The 20,173-nt window shown below is 43.4% G+C and overlaps 1 protein-coding gene across 2 annotated transcripts; it reads left to right on the top strand.

Annotated features, from left to right (window-relative positions):
• The first annotated feature begins 3,052 nt into the window (after nt 1-3,052).
• SLAMF7 (SLAM family member 7) lies at nt 3,053-19,156 on the top strand. Of its 2 annotated transcripts, none has more exons than XM_005541237.4 (7): nt 3,053-3,160; nt 11,460-11,780; nt 13,086-13,358; nt 13,573-13,692; nt 14,631-14,734; nt 16,218-16,280; nt 17,130-19,156. In XM_005541237.4, the coding sequence occupies exons 1-7, from the start codon at nt 3,106-3,108 to the stop codon at nt 17,199-17,201; spliced, it is 1,008 nt and encodes a 335-aa protein (XP_005541294.3). In that variant the 5' UTR covers nt 3,053-3,105; the 3' UTR covers nt 17,202-19,156. The 2 variants fall into 2 exon arrangements, with proteins under 2 accessions (XP_005541294.3, XP_015310241.3); XM_015454755.4 differs by having other exon boundaries at nt 3,053-4,056.
• The last annotated feature ends 1,017 nt before the right edge of the window (nt 19,157-20,173 follow it).

Here is a 20,173-nt window from a genome sequence, read left to right as displayed (position 1 = left end):
AGAGAAATCCTTATCTTATTCCTGACTTTGATACTATTTCTTCTAAAGGTTCAGCATTAAGTATGATGTTTGCTAAAGTTTACTAAAAATTTTTGAAATTATGAATCCATATTTAATTTTATCAAAGTTTTTACTATGTCTTCTGAGATGATCATATGTTGTTTTACATTTAATCAATGTGATGGACTATGCTGATAAATTTTGGAAATATTGGCCCATTCTCACATTCATGGGATGAATGCTATTTAGTCATGGTGTGTTTTTATATGCCAATGGCTTTGATTTGCTAAAGTGTCACTTAGGATCTTTGCAACTATGTTCATGAGTGATGCTGGTGTGTAATTTTCTTTCCTGTATTTGCAGGATTTGGGTATCAAGGCTTCTTTTAGACACATATGCCCTCACTTTTCATGTGCTGTGGATTTCTACAATGTTTCTCACTCACAGAAATTTTCACCTTAGTTTTGAGCAAGGCCATACATTTTAATACATTTGAAAATGTTTTATCTATCATTACTGTGTTTTTCAAGTTCACATTGATTCGTTTTGCCACTTGACATGAAGTCTTTTTTAAAAGATTTCACCATTATTTCAATCAAGTCAGTGGAGAGAATGGATATAAAAACATGTGATCAGACATGAGAAATTACAGACAAGATGGAGTGAGTGAATTTATCTCTATTCTTGCCACTAATTACAGATTTTAATAAAACCCTGGACATAATGTATAAAACACAAACACAAGAAGATTCTAAACAGTTGAGAGACGACGTGGTGGCAAGGGACCTCTGGACATGAGGAATGACATGACAATGAGTTACCTGTGTTTTCTTTTTGACCCCTGTGTATTCTAGGCTGTGTGCTAGATAAGAATATAATCTAGAAATGTCAATCCCAAGGATTTTCTGTTCTCTCTTGCCAAAAGACTGGAAAGGGGACTGCTGGAATAGAAGCCTTTAAACAATAATCACCATATTCTAGCCAAACACCAGGTGGAAATACCGGACACACACCCCTACCAGCAAAGGCCAAGTGGAAAACCTATATTTAAACCCCCTACCCCACCCCTTGGCAATAAGGAATAATCCCTCCCCACTCCCCACTCCCCACTGGGGTGACATCAGAAGAGGCTAAGTAGGAAGACTGAACCTCCACTCCCTCCCTGAACAATGAGGCACTCCTCCCAGTTCTTCCTTTGGGTGGTGTCAGAAAAGGCCAAATGGAGAGTCTGGATTTTTACCACTGCTCAGCAGTAATGTGGTCCCCTATCTTATCATCATGGTGTCAAATTTTACTCATCATAACAAGAACCAGGACAATCTAGACTTGAATGAACAAAAGGCAAGCAACAGACACCAAAACCAAGATGACACAGATGTTAGAATTATTTTACAAGGATTTTTAAGAAACCATAGTAAAAATGCTTCAACTAGCGATTATGAACACATTTAAAACAAATAAACAAAAAAACCTAGAAAGTCTCTTAAAAAAGAATAGAAGATATAAAGAAGAACCAAAGGGTAGAATTGAATAATACGATGATTGAAACGTAAAACTAATTGAATGAGTTTAATGAGCTTAATAGCAAAATGGAGGCCAGTGTCAGTGGCTCACACCTGCAATCCCAGCACTTGGGGAGGCCAAGGTGGGTGGATCACCTAAGGTCAAGAGTTCAAGACCAGCCTGGCCAACATGGCAAAAGTCTGTAGTCACCAAAATATAAAAATTAGCCAGGTGTGGTGTTGGGTGCCTGTAATCCCAGCTACTCAGGAGGCTGAGGCAGGAGACTCTCTTGAGCCCAGTAGGCAGAGGTTGCAGTGACCCGAGATCGCACCACTGCACTCCAGCCTGGGCAACACAGCGAGACTCTGTCTCAGAAAAAATGAAAAAATAAAAAAATAAAAAATTTCAAAGTGGAGATGAAAAAGTAAAGAATCAGTGTACTTGAAGATAAACAATAGAAAATGCCCAATCTGAAAGTGTTCAATCTGAAAGTTTCAAGTGTTGAAAGAAAAAGAACTGTTGGCCGGGCGCGGTGGCTCAAGCCTGTAATCCCAGCACTTTGGGAGGCCGAGACGGGCGGATCACGAGGTCAGGAGATCGAGACCATCCTGGCTCACACGGTGAAACCCCGTCTCTACTAAAAAATACAAAAAACTAGCCGGGCGAGGTGGCGGGCGCCTGTAGTCCCAGCTACTCGGGAGGCTGAGGCAGGAGAATGGCGGGAACCCGGGAGGCGGAGCTTGCAGTGAGCTGAGATCCGGCCACTGCACTACAGCCTGGTCGACAGAGTGAGACTCCGTCTCAAAAAAAAAAAAAAAAAAAAAGAAAAAGAACTGTCAACCATATTACCTGATATGGTTCTCAATGAATATAGACAATATATTTAGGTGAATCTCAATCTAAACTTCACACCTTACATTAAAACTGGATGATACATTTAAATGTAAAACATAAAACTATAAAACTTTCAGGAGAAAACCTTTGGGCCCTAGTGGTGGGTAGAAAAATAACTGGTAAGTAGAATTTCACCAAAATTAAAATTTTTGCTCTGCAAAAGACCCCTTAAAAAAGATGAAAAGACAGGCTACAGACTAAGAGAAAATACTAGTAAACCACATATCTGACGAATGACTCATACCTAGAACATACAAGGAATTGTCAAAACTCAACAGTAAAAAAATAAAGAAAGAAAGAATCTGATTATAAAATGGACAAAAGACATAAATAGACACTTCACCAAGGAGGATGTGGATATATAGATGGCAGATAAGCACATGAAAAAATTTTCAACATTATTAGGCTTTAGGGAAATGCAAGTTAAAACCACAATGAGGTATCACTGCAACACTTATTACAAGAGCTAAAATATAAAATAGGAATAAACCAAATGCTGATAAAGATGGGGAGCAAATGGATCTCTCATAGATTGCTGGTGGCAAAGATTTTACTTTATTCACTCTGAGAATAATTTAGCAATTACTCAGTCTCACACGTCTGTGGCGTGACCCCTCCCAGCTCTTTAAAAATCAGCTGGGGAAGAGGTCTGAGTAAGACTTGAGAGGGAAGTGAGTTCATTTCGGTGGCTGACTTCCAGAGAGCAATATGGCTGGTTCCCCAACATGCTTCACCTTCATCTATATCCTTTGGCAGCTCACAGGTGAGTCCAGCCGGATTCTCTTCCACTCTCCTGCTCTCCTGTCTACCCCATCGTGAATAGTTCCAGGTTTCTTGTTCCACTCTGGGCCTCTGGCTCAACTCAGGAGGCTCTGTGTTCTCATCTAACATTTGCTTTTCGCCATCCTCTGATCTCTGAATCTCAGGTCAGGAAGAGACTAGAGGGAGGGCAAAAAATGACTCTGAGAACTGACTCCCCTATTGACTTTCCCAGGGATGAAGGAGCTGAAGGTAGTGGTGCTGGGTATCAGAGACCATTTTTCTAATTCAGGTTCTGCCATGAGTTAGATAAGGAATGTTAACGTTTTCCTGGGCCTCGGAAACTTTATCTTCTAGCCTTCTCTCCTTTTGAGGCAACTTTAAGAACAAAATGGTACTGTACAGGTATGTATTTATTTACTTATAAATGTATTTATAAAACCGGTTATGCATAACAGTAATATAAATGGAAAGAATCACTTGAATTTTCTTTCCTTACTCAAGCAATCTAATCAGTCTCTACTTAGAGAACCATCTCATACCATAGGCACTTTATGTTTAAGCCCATGGAGGACAGAGGTCGGTTCTGCACCTGTCACTGGCATTCTAGTCTTTGAAGATTTTTGTATCCTAAGGGCTCTCAAAAAGGATCAGGAGCCCCATAAGTGAGAAATATATCTTCTGTCATCAATCTCATGGAGTACTACCATGAGATCACCCTATGAGGACTTCACATAACTGCTTCATTATGTGTATCTGAGCCTGCTTGAAGTGAGCTGCCCAAGACCACGCAGGTGGCTGGTGCCCCCAGTACTTTCCCCTGCATCATCTGGCCTCGCTAAGTGGTCAGCATCAGCAGACTCTTACCAGCTTTGAATTCATCAGAAGTTTGTATTTTTGGTAAGTACCTGGGTCTAACCAGGTGGTTCTGGAATAGGTTCTCACTTTAAAAAAAGCACTCCCTGAACGGAAATGATGAGCAAAAATGGAGCTTGAGGGAGATAAGGTGGAGGGGTTGGGGAAAATGACAGAGATTTTGAAAGCCCCAGGTGTCCACTTGAAACCTATCGGTGAAAGAGCCAAGTATGGAAAACCTGCCATGCAAGTCCCCCTCTGCCCTGCTCCAGAGGCTGTGGGCAGCCTGTGTAGTGCCCCTCCTGAGGCTGAAAGGAGACAGAGATTGTCCTGGAACTTCCGGTCTGCAGGGCGGTGGAACAAGTCCTGGCCCTGGACAAGCACATCCTGGGTTTGACTTAGTAGATGCATTATTGTGGGCAAATTACTCTTCCCCTCTGAGCCTTGCTCTTCTCAGGTGTGTAACAAAGAATGAAATCTAAGTTGCAGAATTATTGTGACATTTTAAATGACATATCAAATGCAAAATAATTATTAAAATAATCACTATTTATTAAGTTACTACATCCAAGGTGTTTTTCATACCACCTCCTCATAAGTCTGTAAGACAGATGTCATTATCCCTGTTGTATAGATGAGGAAACTTAGGCTTAGCAGAGAGATCATGTTTCCTGGGCAAGATAACACAGTGTTTAAAAGGTAGCCAGAGACTGAGTTTTCAAAGCGAGTGCTCTTTTAATCACAACAAGCCATTGGTCACTGGACCTGGCACCAAAGAGATGCTCACTACATGTGCATTTGAGCTGAATCTTCCTCAGGGAGTACGAGTTGGGGTTTCTTCCTTCACCAGGTACATAAATCTGAGGTAGAGACTGGAAAGGCCCCAGAAGAACAGGTAGCTCTGTTTCTGGGATATGGGTGTACCAACAGGGGGCCACCCTGGCTAAACTCAGAGGGTCCAAGGAGCAGCTCTCATGGCCTCAGTGTTCTCATCTGAAAAATGGGCACAGTAATCCGCCAATGATTCGATGATACAGTAATGTTGAGGAGACAATCAATAAAAAGAAAACAAAAGAGTGAATGAGGGGAATTAGGAGAGTGTTGAAAAGAACCCGAATAAACAAGGAAGAGGGGGCAGGTGATGAGTGAGGAGCAGAGTGGTGAGCAACGTACATGTGAGTGTGGTAGGCTAGGGCTAGAGTGATGGGAAAGGTGTGTGGTGAAGTGGGAAAGTTTCAAGCCTCTGTCTGTGGCTGCCTTGTGCGGCATTGAATTACACTGCTTTTTCATTCGTTAAGGAGGACTTGAGTAAAGTGCAATAGATTTCAAACTACTTTGGGGTTTTTTGCTTTTGTTTTTTTAATCCATGGTTTCCTTTTATGAAATGAAATGTTACACAGAAAAAAAAAAAACAAATAAATGACTCCAATGTATAGAGTTGAAGTCTCTCTAACGGAGGCAAGTCCCATAGCCTCCTATCCTATGCTCACCCCTTAAACCTCCTCCTGAGCTCCCAAGAAATACACTGAGGCACTGCCACAGCCTCCAAAGGTGGCAGGGGGCACAGTCTGTAAAATCCTGCCTTAGGAGCCTTGGCTGTTAATCCTGGCCTTCCTCTGGTTTGGGAAACATCACCATAATCTTCTGAATATCAGCCTTCTCATCTGTGAAATGAGATCAGACTAAGTAATCCCTGATACTCCTCCCAGCTCTGAGATGCTCTGGTCCATGGTTTTCATGAGGAGAGTGCCACAACACACTGGTGCGTTTGGACAGAGGCTTGGGGACGGGGCTGGCAAGCAGGAGGCAGGCTTTTCTACTCTCCCCTCCCCCCAAGTCTTTCTGCTATATCACCATCTCTTGGTTCTGGTTGCACTGATAATGTATGTTCCTCATAATTGGGTTCCTTCCCTCCACTCAACTCGTGAGACTCCAGGGGACAGGACAGGGGAGGAGATGACAACCAAGAGGAAAGGAAGGTGGCAACGGGCAGGACCTGTTATCCCTTTCTGTTACGGAGGACATCTTACAGCTGACTCCCCCTGATGCAAAGACATCTGAATCTTGGCTGGGGCAAAAGACAAAGGGTCTCCTGCCCCAGCTCCCTCTACCTCCAAAGGCAGGCAGGGGATGTAGTGGGGAATGCTCACGGCCATCTTAACTTTCTGGTGGCTCACTTTGCTGAGAACCCATCCAAAGGCATTTTGGGATATCTCTGTTTCTCATTTTTACCTATCTGTGCAGAAATAAAACCAAAAGATGGGAAGTCTTCTCAAGGCCTGACTCTTATGCTCCCATTTCCCAACCTTGTCACCTGCCTCCCACCTTTTTGTTACGCTACTCTGTACTTCTCAAAATGCTTTCAAATCCGTATTCACACTTCATCTTCCCTAAATGCCTGGAAACTAAATGTTGTTATTTATTTCCCGTATGAGGGTTCGAAACCAAAACTTGAAGTGGTAAATGTTGAAGCAGTAGTGGAAACCACACAGACCTCTGAGGCAGAGGAACTAACTCCTCTTCCCTCTTCCAATGTTTCTTCAGTGGGGCTTTAGGAAAGTCACCCCACTTCTCAAAACTCCAATATCCTAATTTATAAAGCAGGGCTTAAGCTCTATCTCACAGGGCTGTTCTAAGGATCAGGAGGAGGATGCCCACTGATCTAGCTTACAAACCGCAGCGTGACACCAGGCGTTTGCTGCTGAAATTATGATTACTGAGGCACAGGAATGGACCCAAGGTCCTGACTCCCAGTTAGGCCAGAGCCCTTTCTCCCTCTGCCACATGCTGGAGGAGGAGAAGCCACCTCTACCCCCTCTCTGGGCAGGACTTGGTGACACCATCATTGGGTGATCTGGCCTCTAATCCTGTGGACCAATCATTAGCTAATCCACAGCAAAATGATATATCCAACAACCACCCAGGGAGGATATTTCTTTCCGGAGAATTTAAAGTGTTAGTGAAGTGAAATTAGTGGTAAATTTTCAGGGGATATGTGTGAGGAAGAGTTGGAGGCTTCCTCAGGGAAGAGCTTTAAACTAGAATTTACGGGGTTTGAATAAGATTTAGATGAACAGAAAGGAGGATAAAGCACAAACAAGAGTGTGAGGTAGAAAGTGAGCTGAGGATCAGGGGAGGGAGGAGGCCGGGATGCCTGTGTGGTGGCCACATGTGAGTGGTAGTCCCAGCTGCATATCTTTCCACAGCAATACATTGTCATCCTGGCCTTATACAATCAACCCATGTCATGTGACACTCCTGAACTAATTACCGTACAGGAGAAGGGCTACCACCTGAACTGGGTAACCCAAACCTTTTGGCTTCTACGGAATGAGGAAGGAGTAAAATTGATGTAAAAGAGGCAAGTTACAACCTTATGACTGTCTTGCTCCCCAGTTATACCCTCGGCTCCTAAACAATGGGAACTAAATAAATTCTTGTTAAAAGAAGGAATGACTGAATCTGACAAGTGCGACCTGCTTAGATATGGCGAAACTCCATAGGGTCACACACTGCAGGTGCAAAACCATCACAGAAAGAAGAGCTTCAATTCAGCCTTGGATATCTGAAAAAAGAAGTGTCTTGTTTCTGGATCCCTTTTCATAATCAACTGGGAAGTAGAAGCAAAACTGGTTAGGACTCTCCAACACTGCCCCTTTCCTCTGAACCCACATTCCGAGAATGGCATGGAGCTACTGTTTTCTTTCATTACTCCTTGTCTCACCCTGAAGATACACTTAAGATAGAACAATACACTCCATCTATAGGCTCATGTTGGTAATTTGCCCTGCGTCACTCTCTAATTTTATTCTAACAAGAAACAATTAATTTGGCGGCATTTTCTTATATCCCACACAAGTCATGTCCCTTGGCATTTACCCTGAGAATACAGCACTATGTGTGTGCAAGGGTGAAAAGAGTAATTGCACACATGCTAGCAACTAAAGCCACATGCTTGTAGTTTTGGCACTTCCTCACCTTAAATATTGCTCCAAAATGAAATGTGAAAATGAAATTACTTGAAGGTTGCCCTAAGTGTAGAAATTGCATCCATTTGGGGCCAAGTGATACCCAACCTTTATTTGACTTCAAAATATTCACCCCTTTCATCTCTGCTGTTGAAGTAGAAGAACAAATACATTCACTGATCAAAATTTCAGAATAAAATTGATTTTGTCTGTAACATTTCCTGGCACTATTTGACTTGACACTCCTAAAGATGAACAGAGAGAGCAGTCGAAAAACCATCTTGGCCTTAATATTGAAGAAGCAGAGAGAATAGTTTTTTAAAAAAATCAGATTACTTAATGGGATGATTTGATAAAAGCTTGAGTAATCCAAAGTATATACGTACCGACTGATACATTATAGGGGGGAAAATGTTTGAAAATAGAAATCAGCTCCTAAAAGATACTGATTCCTCTTCTTGGGTAAGAGATAAATTTAGCAAAACATTGCCAGAGACTTCAGATCTGTAAGCAATGGAGTGGGTCACCCTTTGGTAGCATCAGATTTCCTCCCCCTGGGGCACTGGTAGAGCAGTTTATGCTTGCGGGAAGGTCACCAAAGGACAAGAAGGGAAATTATGCTTCAATGGCGCCCAAGGGCTTTGAATTTGACACTAGAGCCCCTTAGGGGGATGGAGAAGGGGAGTGAGGGAGAAGGCTAGAGCTGGTACAAATGCCAGGTGGCCTTCAAATTGAGCCACAGTGAAAAGAGTACAGGTCCCAGAGCTGGAGAGACATTGGGTTAAATCCTCAAATCATCACCTGCTAGCTTTGTGCCCTTGGATAAGTTACTTAGCTGTTGTTGTTTGTTGTTGTTGTTTGAATCTCAGTTTTCTTATGAAGTCAGGAGTTAGCAATTTTTTTCTGAAAAGGGCCAGAGAATAAATATTTTAGGCTTTGCAGACAATAAAACATGGTCACAATTATTTAACTCAGTCTTTGTAGTGAAAAAGGATCCATAGACAATATGTAAATGAAAGAGTATGGCTGTGTTCCAGTACAACTGTATTTACAAAAACAGGCAGTGGACCAGATTTAGCCTGGGGGTTATAGGTTGCTGATCCTTGTGTAAAAAGGTCAAAATGCCTAATTTGCAGGATTGTTTTGAGTGTTAGGCATGCTCCTTACAATAAACGTTTGGCCCAGAATAAACATTTAATACATGACAACTCATTATTTGGAAGCCCTTGCCAAGATATTTGATTTTAACAGGGACCAAAGAAATGTCTCTAATGAAACAATTTTTGATATCTGGATATGTCCGTATAGGAATTTGTCTTTTTACTAGAAAAGACATGAGTTACATCAGTACTGGAGTAGAAGAAAATACTGTGTCTAAGAGAGCAGGCTGTGAAATGAAACAGAGCCTGGATGCTTGGTCAGTCTCACAGGGCCAATTAGACACAGGAGACACTGTATGTAAGGCTCACAATAGTTTTAATTTTAATTTCTTTTAAAATCAGAAGAGAAATGAATACAGCAATAACAATAACAATGACTATATAATGAATCCAGCCTGGATCACGTTCATTTTATACCAACACAGTCATGAAATATGATTTTTAATATTTGTTATGGAAGAAGGACCAACAAGGTCAAAAGCACATAGAAACCACAAAAGTCACTATGTAGTCTTGCAATAGCATCATTAGAACTGTCAGGATCCTATAGCTTGGCTGTTTCATTGGCTTTGCTTCTTTCATTTGTGCTTTTCATGGCTGAATTCATAAAAATTCCATTTAAAAATTTCAACCTGACACTTTATGTTAAGAGGCAGAAGGGGAAATAACTTTGGGTTTTGCACTTTTAAGGAGAACACCTTTGTTGACAGCTGATGTGAGACCTAAGTTCTTGTCTACTTAGTTTAAAAGAATTTATATGAGAGACACACAGCAAAGGAAATGCAGCATAGAGTAACTGATCGCAAAAGAAAAAGAATATTTTGACAGTTAAGTGCAGAAAAGACAGTACATCCTGAGAGCGGGAAAATTCAGGGCGGGCTGCTTGTAAGGATGAGACAGCAAAGACTGGCACTGGGGAGACTCCCTTTATGGGAATCTTACATGATTCTTCATAAAAGGGTGGAAAGAAGTGTTACTAGTAACCATGTTCTTGGTGGTCCTCTGGGTGGACATGCACGGTAGCTATACATGCTTCTTCATAAACCTCGTATCTCATTGGCATCTTAAATCTCCACCCATGGGTGTGTTTTTTTACTATTATAATGAGCAACGGGTCAGTTTGAGGACAAGTAAAATCAAAATCCACATTCTCTCTACAGAGGAAAGTCCTCACCGAAGATAGTTTTGCTTAAATGAGCTCAATTACAATGTGAATGCTGAGGCTTATTGTATTGACTGTAGGGTCACCAGAGTTACTGCCTCGAACACTGTTACTTCCTTCACTACCTACCCTACTTCACCTTTAAGGACTTAGTCTTAGTTTTTGTATTTCTATCGGCCTTGAATAAGTTCTTTTCATTTCTGCTATTTAGTTTTCTCATCTATAAAATATGCCCTTCAAGGTCTTGACCCTGTGGGTTTTGGTGTGTACTCTGCCTCTTACTATGTGGCTTGAGTAAGTCATTTACCCACACTGTGCCTCACATTCCTGATCTGTAAGATAGAGATATAAAGAATGTTTCCTCGAAAAGTTGTTTTAAGAGTTAAACAAGGCTGGGTGTGGTGGCTCATGCCTGCAATCCAGCACTTTGGGAGGCCGAGGCGGTCAGGAGTTCATGACCAGCCTGGCCAACATGGTGAAACCTCATCTCTACTAAAAATACAAAAATTAGCCAGGTCTGACGGTGCACACCTGGAGTCCCAGCTACTCAGGAGGCTGAGGCAAGATCATCACTTGAACCCAGGAGGCGGAGGTTGTAGTGAGCTGAGATTGTGCCACTACACTCCAGCCTGGGCAACAGAGTGAGACTCTGTCTCAAAAAAAAAAAAAAAAGTGTTAATCAAGATTATAATTTGTGCTTTTAAACTGCTAGTCCCAAACTAAATTCTCTCACTGCTCTGTGCTATTCCCAGAGGCTGTCTCTCCAGTTTAATAGGTAAGAATAAGATGACTTACTCCCCACACCTGTTTACTAGTAGTGCTCAGCCGGCCACTTCTGGAAGTTTCTTCAGCAGACATTCTTAACTGTTTTTCACCTACAACCACATAACCAGTGATGACTTTTTATAAGTCATACTTTCTGGGAGTGAACTAAGATTGTTGTGATACATAAATTTCTACTATCAATGCTTCCATATGAGCACTTACGTAACAGGGTAACATGTAAGGGACCTTCATATGAGGTTCCAAAGGCTTTTCCAGGAGCTGGTTGTGTCGGACTGAGTGGGTGTCTCAGATCTCTCCAGGACCTAAAGGGGATGAGTAATTGGTGACAAGGACAGGGAATCAGGCTTATTTTATGGTTCTCTGTGTTTATAGGGTCAACAGCCTCTGGATCCGTGAAAGAGCTGGTCGGTTCCATTGGTGGGGCTGTGACTTTCCCCCTGAAGTCTGAAGTAAAGCAAGTTGACTCTATTGTCTGGACCTTCAACACAACCACTCTTGTCACCATACAGCCAGAAGGGGGCCCTATGATAGTGACCCAAAATCGTAATAAGGAGAGAGTACACTTCCCAGATGGAGGCTATTCCCTGAAGCTCAGCAAACTGAAGAAGAATGACTCAGGGATCTACAATGTGGAGATATACAGCTCATCCCTCCAGGATCCCTTCACCCGGAAGTATGTGCTGCGTGTCTACGGTGAGCAGAATCAGTTCCAATGGTGGATGGCTGCCTTGGTGAGGTGGTGAGCTCCTTGACATGAGAGATGTTTAAGCAGAGGCTGGATAAACACTTGGCAAGAATGTGGGAGAGGGGACTTCTGCATGAATGAAGTAGATGTAACTGACCCCTGAGGTCCCTGCCTACTCAGAGATGCTATAAGAAGCAGCGTGGTGCAGTGGATGGCTGATATGTGCAGTGGCCATAGCATAGATCAAGATCAAATGCTGGCTTCTTAATTTAGTCACATGACCTTAGCCAAGTTATTTAATTTCTTCAAGTCTTAGTTTCCATATCTGTAGTGGGGAGGAAAGCAATGCCTACCTTAGGAAGATTTTTGGGCAAAGTATAGATCACACCTCTTTCTCTACAGATTACAACCAACTGATAAATAGATGCAAGAAGGAGGGGATAAAAATATCAACATTATTTCTGGTAAATCTAGACAGGAAAAATGCTTCTTTTCAATTCTGGACCTTGGCACTCATCCAAGGAAGTTAAAATTACAAAACAATGACTCAAACATCTACAAGAAGAATAGCTGCCTCACTCATTGAGCCACAATATCAGGGACATTAGGAGATGGGCCTTCAGACTTGCTTGTAAGAGGTAGGCACACCTCCTACACCTGATCCAGGTGTGTCTTCCATATAGACATGGTTGAAGGGAACGAAGATATGTATTCTGCGGGCTAACTAGTCAGGGGAGGAAGGAAAAGGGCAAACCACATTTGAACTGCAATCTTTAACGTCTCAAACCCATGAGTAGAGAAAGGTAAACGATGAATGTCAGACTCTTACCATCTCACCAATGAACCAATTACTCATTCTCGGAGGCAGGGGAGTGAGCACAGGGTAGAGAAGGGGGCCAGAAGGGCTACTCCAATACAATTTTCTCCTAGAGAGTAAAGTAAACTCTCCTAGAGAGTAAAGGGAAGCCTGAGGACAGAGACTAGGGAACCTCTAGAACAGATAATATTAGCAGACATCTAACATGCGTCTAGCACAGTGCTTGCCATGTGGCTATGCTTAGTAAATGGCGGTTATATTCCGATTGCATTATTATTTCTATTGTTGTTATTGTTGTTGTTATTATATAGCTGTGGTAAAGCAGACCTAGATAGTTCTCTTTTCCAGATAAGAATGAGGATTCTGCTCTGAATTACTGCTTTCTCTCCAGTCGGAGCTCCCAGGGAGATTCAGGTCCAAGGTATCCAAGGTTCACTTAGAGAATGGAGAGCTATAGGCAGAGTTTCCACCTCTGTTTGTCCTTCCTCTTTCACAGAGCACCTGTCAAAGCCTAAAGTCACCATGGGTCTACAGAGTAATAAGAATGGCACCTGTGTGACCAATCTGACATGCCACACGGAACATGGGGAAGAGGATGTGATTTATACCTGGAAGGCCCTGGGGCAAGCAGTCAATGAGTCCCATAATGGGTCCATCCTACCCATCTCCTGGAGATGGGGAGAAAGTGATATGACCTTCATCTGCACTGTCAGGAACCCTGTCAGCAGCAACTCCTCAAGCCCCATCCTTGCCAGGAAGCTCTGTGAAGGTGACTGCCTCTCCTCCCTCCACAGGAGCCTCTGCCCAGGACCTACACCTTCTTCAGCTCCTAGCCCCCATGGGAACAGGCACTTTATGGAAACTGGAAGCCACTGGGTGGTCACCAGGCTGGGAGGAAGGTGGCAGGTGCTCCAAGACCTGGGTCGTTTTCCTGAACTGACTTTTCTCCCTTCCCTGTGCCTCCAACCGTTCTCTCTTTGAAGGTGCTGCTGATGACTCAGATTCCTCCATGGTCCTCCTGTGTCTCCTGTTGGTGCCCCTCCTGCTCAGTCTCTTTGTACTGGGGCTATTTCTTTGGTTTCTGAAGAGAGAGACACAAGAAGGTAGAGCACGTACTATTTTTGTCCTCACCCACATTCATGGTTTTCTCCTTCATTGATTCAACAAGCACATATAGAGCTGTGTGCCAGACTTGGCATGAGGTGTTGAAGATGCAGAGATGAAGAAGCCACAGTCTCTGCCCTCAGGAAGCACACAGTCAGCCTGTACTCCTTAGTTCTGGAGTAGAGAAAGTGCTGGAGGTCTTTCCTGAGGACACAGTTCTCTCAGTTCCCTTTCCAGGACCTGTTTCTCTCCTTCTCCCAGAGGGACATACTGATATGGCTCTTGTGTTGATACAGGCCCCACACTGCTGACTCTGCACCCCTGACCTGGGAGGTGATGGCCTCCAACTCTGAGGTCCCCACAGACCAGCATCCTCTAGTCAATCTTTCCTATCCCTATCCCTATCAGAGCCCACAAACCACTCCCACCCTTTCCACAGGATCAACCCAAGACCTAGCTTTACTGCCCACTAGACACATGGCTCCTGGGGGAAGCCTTTCCCTGTCTCTCTCCAGTTGCACCCCATCCTGTGTTCCTAAACCCTGCTGATTGGTCTTCTGAGTTCCCACTGTCCATGTGGGTGATGGGGAGGGACATAACATCAGTTGGGTATGACTTGCAGACTTTGAAATCTCCCTTCCCTCCTGGAAGCCCCTCTGAAAGTGTCTTTGACTTTCTCTACTTCCCACTTTAACCACCTTGATGGAGAGATCAGGAAGTGAAATAATGAGGGTGGCCAATTCATCCTGTTTTGTTTAGATTTTCCCAGTTTTAACACTGAAAGTCCTATTCAGTGTTACAAGGAAAAAACCCTTCCGTTACAAGGAAACTGGGATGGTTGGTCACCCTACGTGGGTCATCCAGGAGAAATGGTGGGCCAGTGGAAGTGGTGAGTGGTCGGAGACGTATCTTTGATTCTCTCCCAACTTGTTTTTAGAGTCCATTGAAGAGAAGAAGAGAGCGGACATTTGTCGGGAAACTCCTAACATATGCCCCTATTCTGGAGAGAACACAGAGTATGACACAATCCCTTACACTAATGTGAGTCCCTTCTAATCTTTTCTGGGGACTGATCCTCTCTCTGAGGCTCTCCTTGTGAGGTTTTTCCATGGATTTGGGCAACATGGGAAGGAAGAGGGGAGTGAGGATATATAGCCTTAAAACTCAATGCACCTGTGCCTCCTCCAAGTCTTCATGGATTCTCTTCTGTGCAGAAGAAGCTGGTGGTCTCTGGAGCACCTGGTTCTGACTCGTAATGCTCATGCTGTGGTCTATGAAATCACCTGCTCCCTTCCACAGTTCATAACGGCCACACAAAAGGCCAGATTCCTTTTGCATAAGGGAGTGGGTAGAAGAGTGTGACTTTGACAGGATGTTTGAATCATGGTATCAGAAGACTTCTCTAGAGATGCCTCTTCTTCTGAAATGACTCAAGGAACCATCAGAAGGATCGGGGCATCTGTAGTGACTCTGGGCCCTGAATCAAGGCATTGCAGGTGTAGGTCACTGAGTGAAGTGAATGAACACAAATGCAATTCAAAGAAAAGTCTCCAAAAAGAAAATCATAATAATGAAGTTTAAAGAAACTCAAATAACAAAAGACAATTTGGAGAAATGAAATAAGTAGACAACTTCAAAAGGCTCCTCAGGGCCAATTCCTGCAGCCCAGGCTGGGCTAGCTCTTTAGAGGTCATAGAGCCCTTTACCACAACGGCCTGTTTAGCGAAGAAATAAAAATACTTTGAAGCCTCAAAACCCCAGTTTTACTCAAAACTTTGGTGTCTCTCAATCAGGTTGCATCTTCCTCATTTACCTACAACATTTACTTACGTTTACCCTCTACAAAGAGGAGACATTACCAAAGTCATTAGTATTGTGAGAACTCTTTCCTTTATCACAAAAGAGGCTGCTTTATGCTCCATTTAACTGGTTTAAGTCAAAATTTATCACTTTATCACTATGTTCTTTCTTCCCCTGCTTAAGATATATCCCCAGAGGGCTGCAGGGCTGCCCAGGATGTTCAAGAACAGGCTTAGCCAACCCAGGATATTTACCTCTGATTGGGAAGGAGTTTTGGTTATTGTTGTTCTTGTTTTGTTTTATTTTGTTCCGTAAGTCATCCTTACTGATTTTCTCCAAGGGCCCTTTGACCGTTGGGGAAGTTTATTTGCAACATTAGCAAAATTATTTCAAATTATCCTTTAATCCTTTTAGGAGACTTATAGCTAATGAGAGAGAGAGAGAAAGAGAGATCTTATGTATTTTTGAAATTCATGTAAACACAATACAGTTTAAAAATAATGTAATGGCTTCCTGAAAAAAGTTATCAAAAATTATTATAATAGCAGTCACCAACAAGAGAACTTCCTACTGCCCTTCTCTGTTCCAGAACCCTCCTTTTCCTCTCACCATCTCCTCCCATCTCTGCTTTCCTCTCTCTGGATTCTGAACGTCTCTCTGGCCTTGTCTATGTGATTCAGGATGTGGGTGATGATTTCTTTTGCTTGTTGTTTGTTTTTAATAGAGAACTATCCCAATGGAAGATGCAGCAAATACACTTTATTCCACTGTGGAAATACCAAAAAAGGTAAGAAGCTTTGAGCTGAATTTCATCTTAATGGTTCCATTTCTTTTCCTGCTTCATGTTTAGGTCAAAATTTCTTGGACCCAGGGATCTCATACTCTCTGGAATTAAAAAGTCCCCTAGTAGTTCCCCATTCCCTTTGCTTAGGGTTATATGAGAACATGGGAGATGGAAGAGAATTGTGTTTTAGGCGTCAAATTGGGTAATCTGGAACAAATAGAGTAGGAAAGAGGTTCTAGATAGGAATAACAGAGAAAATCAAAAGGCTTCTGACTGAAGTTACAGACAAGGAAAAAGACCATGGCTTAGGTTGCGCAAGGAATGAAGAGAGGAATAACTGGGGAGGAGACTCCAGCTTGCTCCTGAGAAACCAGGAAACTGTAGGAGGGAGTGATTTCTACTTTTCTCCCATGGTCCAACTATGTTACATCTGGTTTGCATCCTCCCCTCAGTTAAACTACTAATGCAGTAGCTTTAACGCTTATTCCTTCACAGGGTATGGTTGGCAGCAGTAATGGTGCCTTTCTGTCTCCTTTTTCTTCCTCTCCGAAACAGATCCAAAAAGATAAGAATCATTAAAGCAGTTTGCTTAGTTATAGAAAAGGTTGGTTTAGTGGATTATTACAAGGAAATTTCAGTTCGTTAAGCATTCAGCAAGATAAATATGGGTTAAACCTAAAGAATAGTTTCTCTAAGCTAGGGGTGATTAAGATTAAACAGTGGGAGCCAGCATGGCAGCCAATTTGGGTTGGGTAACCTTGGAAATAAAGTTTCCTGGATGTCAGGGTCTCCATGGAAGATCCAGAGCCCTGCTCACCTCCCTCACTCTGCTTTCTTTTTGTCTGTCTTCAGATTGAAAATCCCCACTCACTGCTCACGATGCCAGACACACCAAGGCTATTTGCCTATGAGAATGTTATCTAGACAGCAGTGCACTCCCCTAAGTCTCTGCTCAAAAAAAAAAAACAATTCTCGGCCCAAAGAAGACAATCAAAAGAATTCACTGATTTGACTAGAAACATCAAGGAAGATTGAAGAACATTGACTTTTTTCCAGGATAAACTATCATTGACGTTCCTTTAGATTTAAGAGTTCATAATTCCATCCACTGCTGAGAAATCTCCTCAAACCCAGAAGGTTTAACTACCCCATCCCAAAAATGGGATTGTGAATGTCAGCAAACCACAAGAAAAGTGCTTAGAAGTGTTCCTATAAAAATGTAAACGCGGCCGGGCGCGGTGGCTCACGCCTGTAATCCCAGCACTTTGGGAGGCCGAGGCGGGCGGATCACGAGGTTAGGAGATCAAGACCATCCTGGCTAACACGGTGAAACCCCATCTCTACTAAAAAAATACAAACAGTTAGTCGGGCGTGATGGCGGGCGCCGGTAGTTCCAGCTGCTCAGGAGGCTGAGGCAGGAGAATGTCGTGAACCCCGGTGGCAGAGCTTGTAGTGAGCGGAGATCGCCCCACTGCACTCCAGCCTGGGCGACAGAGTGAGACTCTGTCTCACAAAAAAAAAAAAAAAAAAGTAAATGCAAGGTCACACATATTAATGACAGCCTGTTGTATTAATGATGGCTCCAGGTCAGGGTCTGGAGTTTCATTCCATCCCAGGGCTTGGACATCAGGATTATACCAAGAGTCCTATTACCAGGAGGGCAAGAAGACCCCAGAAAAGTCCAGCAGAAGCAGATGCACCTTACAAAAATGGATGTATTAATTGGCTGCATGAACTATGTGCCCGGCACTATGCTGAGCTTACACTAATTGGTCAGACATGCTCTCTGCTCTCATGAAATTGGCTCCAAATGAATGAACTACTTCATGAGCAGTTGTAGTAGGCCTGACCACAAATTCCCAGAGGGCCAAGTGCGGATCCACAGGACTTGAAGGTCAAAGTTCACAAAGATGAAGAATCAGGGTAGCTGACCATGTGTGGCAGATACTATAATGAAGATGCAGAAGTGTGCATGGCCCAAGGACAAGGACCTCCAGCCAGGCTTCATTTATGCACTTGTGCTGCAAAAGAAAAGCCTAGGTCTTAAGGCTGTGCCAGAACCCATCCCAATAAAGAGATCAAGTCTGAAGTCACATTTTAAAGCCAGTATAGGAGACTTGGAGTCAGGTAGTAGAGACTGGTGGGGCACATGGGGCGGTTGGTACTTGCAAACCTTTAAAGATGGTTAATTCATTCAATAAATATTTATTAAGAATCTATGTGGCCAGGTGCGGTGGCTCACACCTGTAATCCCAGCACTTTGGGAGGCCAAGCTGGATGGATCATCTGAGGTCAGCAGTTCAAGACCAGCCTGGCCAACATGGCGAAACCCCATCTCCACTAAAAATACAAAAATTTTCTGAGCGTGGTGGCACGCACCTGTAATCCCAGCTACTTGGGAGGCCAAGGCAGGAGAATCACTTGAACCCGAGAGGTGGAGGTTGCAGTGAGCTGAGATCGCACCACTGTACTCCAGCCTAGGCAACAAGAGCAAAACCCCATCAAAAAAAAAAAAAAAAAAAGACCCTATGCTAGGTCAGTCTCAGTCTGGCACATCCCTGCCAACACAGAGCTCACCATCTCTTATACTTAAGCAAAAAACATAGGAAAGGGGAAAGGGGGATGGCTGCTTTTGATATGTTCCCTGACACATATCTTGAATGGAGACCTCTGCACCAGGTGTTGAAAGTGTTGAAAAACTTAAAAACAAATGCTTGTTGGGCAAGAACGGGATTGAGAAATTGAGAATTATCTTCTCTCGAAAACGCATTTTGAAGGAATTGAGCCAGATCTTTTTCTCTTACTGCAAAACCGTATTGTAGTAAAAAAGTCCTTTACTATCTTAATAAAACAGATATTGTGAGATTCACATACAAAAAGATGCATTATTTTGCTATTTGCAATAGTGAAATTCTGGAAACTGCCTAAGAACCTGACCACCACAGGTGAAGGCCTGTTCACACACAGACATTAAGAATTATGGGTTAGGCTAGGCACAGTGGCTCACGCCTGTAATCTCAGCACTTTGGGAGGCCGAGGCAGGTGGATTACTTGAGGTCAGGAGTTCAAGAACAGCCTGGCCAACATGATGAAACCCTGTCTCTACTAAAAACACAAAAAATATTAGTCGGGCATGGTGGTGAGCCCCTGTAATCCCAGCTTCTTGAGAGGTGGAGGCAGGAGAATTGCTTGAACCCGGGAAGGGGAGGCTGCATTGAGCCAAGATCACGCCACTGCACTCCAGCCTAAGTGACACAGCAAGACTCCATCTCAAAAAAAGAATTATGGGTTATACTCAGCATCATGAAATATACCCATGTAACCTACACATGTAGCTTCTGAATCGAAAATAAAATTAAAAATAACAAATTTTTAGCACTTGCCTGTAGTCCCAGCTACTCGGGAGGCTGAGGCAAGAGGATCTCTTGAACCCAAGAGGTGGAGGTTGCAGTGAGCCGAGATCACACCACTGTACTCCAGCCTGGGTGATAGAGTGAGATTCTGTCTCAAAAAAAGAAAAAATTGTTTAAACAAGAACTATGGCCGGGCGCGGTGGCTCACGCCTGTAATCCCAGCACTTTGGGAGGCCGAGGCGGGCGGATCACAAGGTCAGGAGATCGAGACCACAGTGAAACCCCGTCTCTACTAAAAAAATACAAAAAATTAGCCGGGCGCGGTGGCGGGCGCCTGTAGTCCCAGCTACTCAGGAGGCTGAGGCAGGAGAATGGCGGGAACCCGGGAGGCGGAGCTTGCAGTGAGCCGAGATCGCGCCACTGAACTCCAGCCTGGGCAACAGCGTGAGACTCCGTCTCAAAAAAAAAAAAAAAAAAAAAAAAAAAAAAAAAAAAAGAACTATGGGTTGGCTGGGAGAGGTGGCTCATGTCTGTAATCCCAGC

Source organism: Macaca fascicularis, chromosome 1 (assembly GCF_037993035.2).
Source record: "Macaca fascicularis isolate 582-1 chromosome 1, T2T-MFA8v1.1".
NCBI classification, from domain to species: domain Eukaryota; kingdom Metazoa; phylum Chordata; class Mammalia; order Primates; family Cercopithecidae; genus Macaca; species Macaca fascicularis.
Note: the sequence above shows the minus strand (reverse complement) of the source record. Positions and strands in the feature narration are given on the sequence as shown.

Bases quoted from the DNA above. Each gene is read 5' to 3' on its own strand.
- SLAMF7 (XM_005541237.4), top strand. From the start codon at position 3,106: ATGGCTGGTTCCCCAACATGCTTCACCTTCATCTATATCCTTTGGCAG. The intron at 11,781-13,085 runs GTGAGCAGAATC...CCTCTTTCACAG, and splicing joins GTATGTGCTGCGTGTCTACG to AGCACCTGTCAAAGCCTAAA. The intron at 13,693-14,630 runs GTAGAGCACGTA...ACTTGTTTTTAG, and splicing joins GAAGAGAGAGACACAAGAAG to AGTCCATTGAAGAGAAGAAG.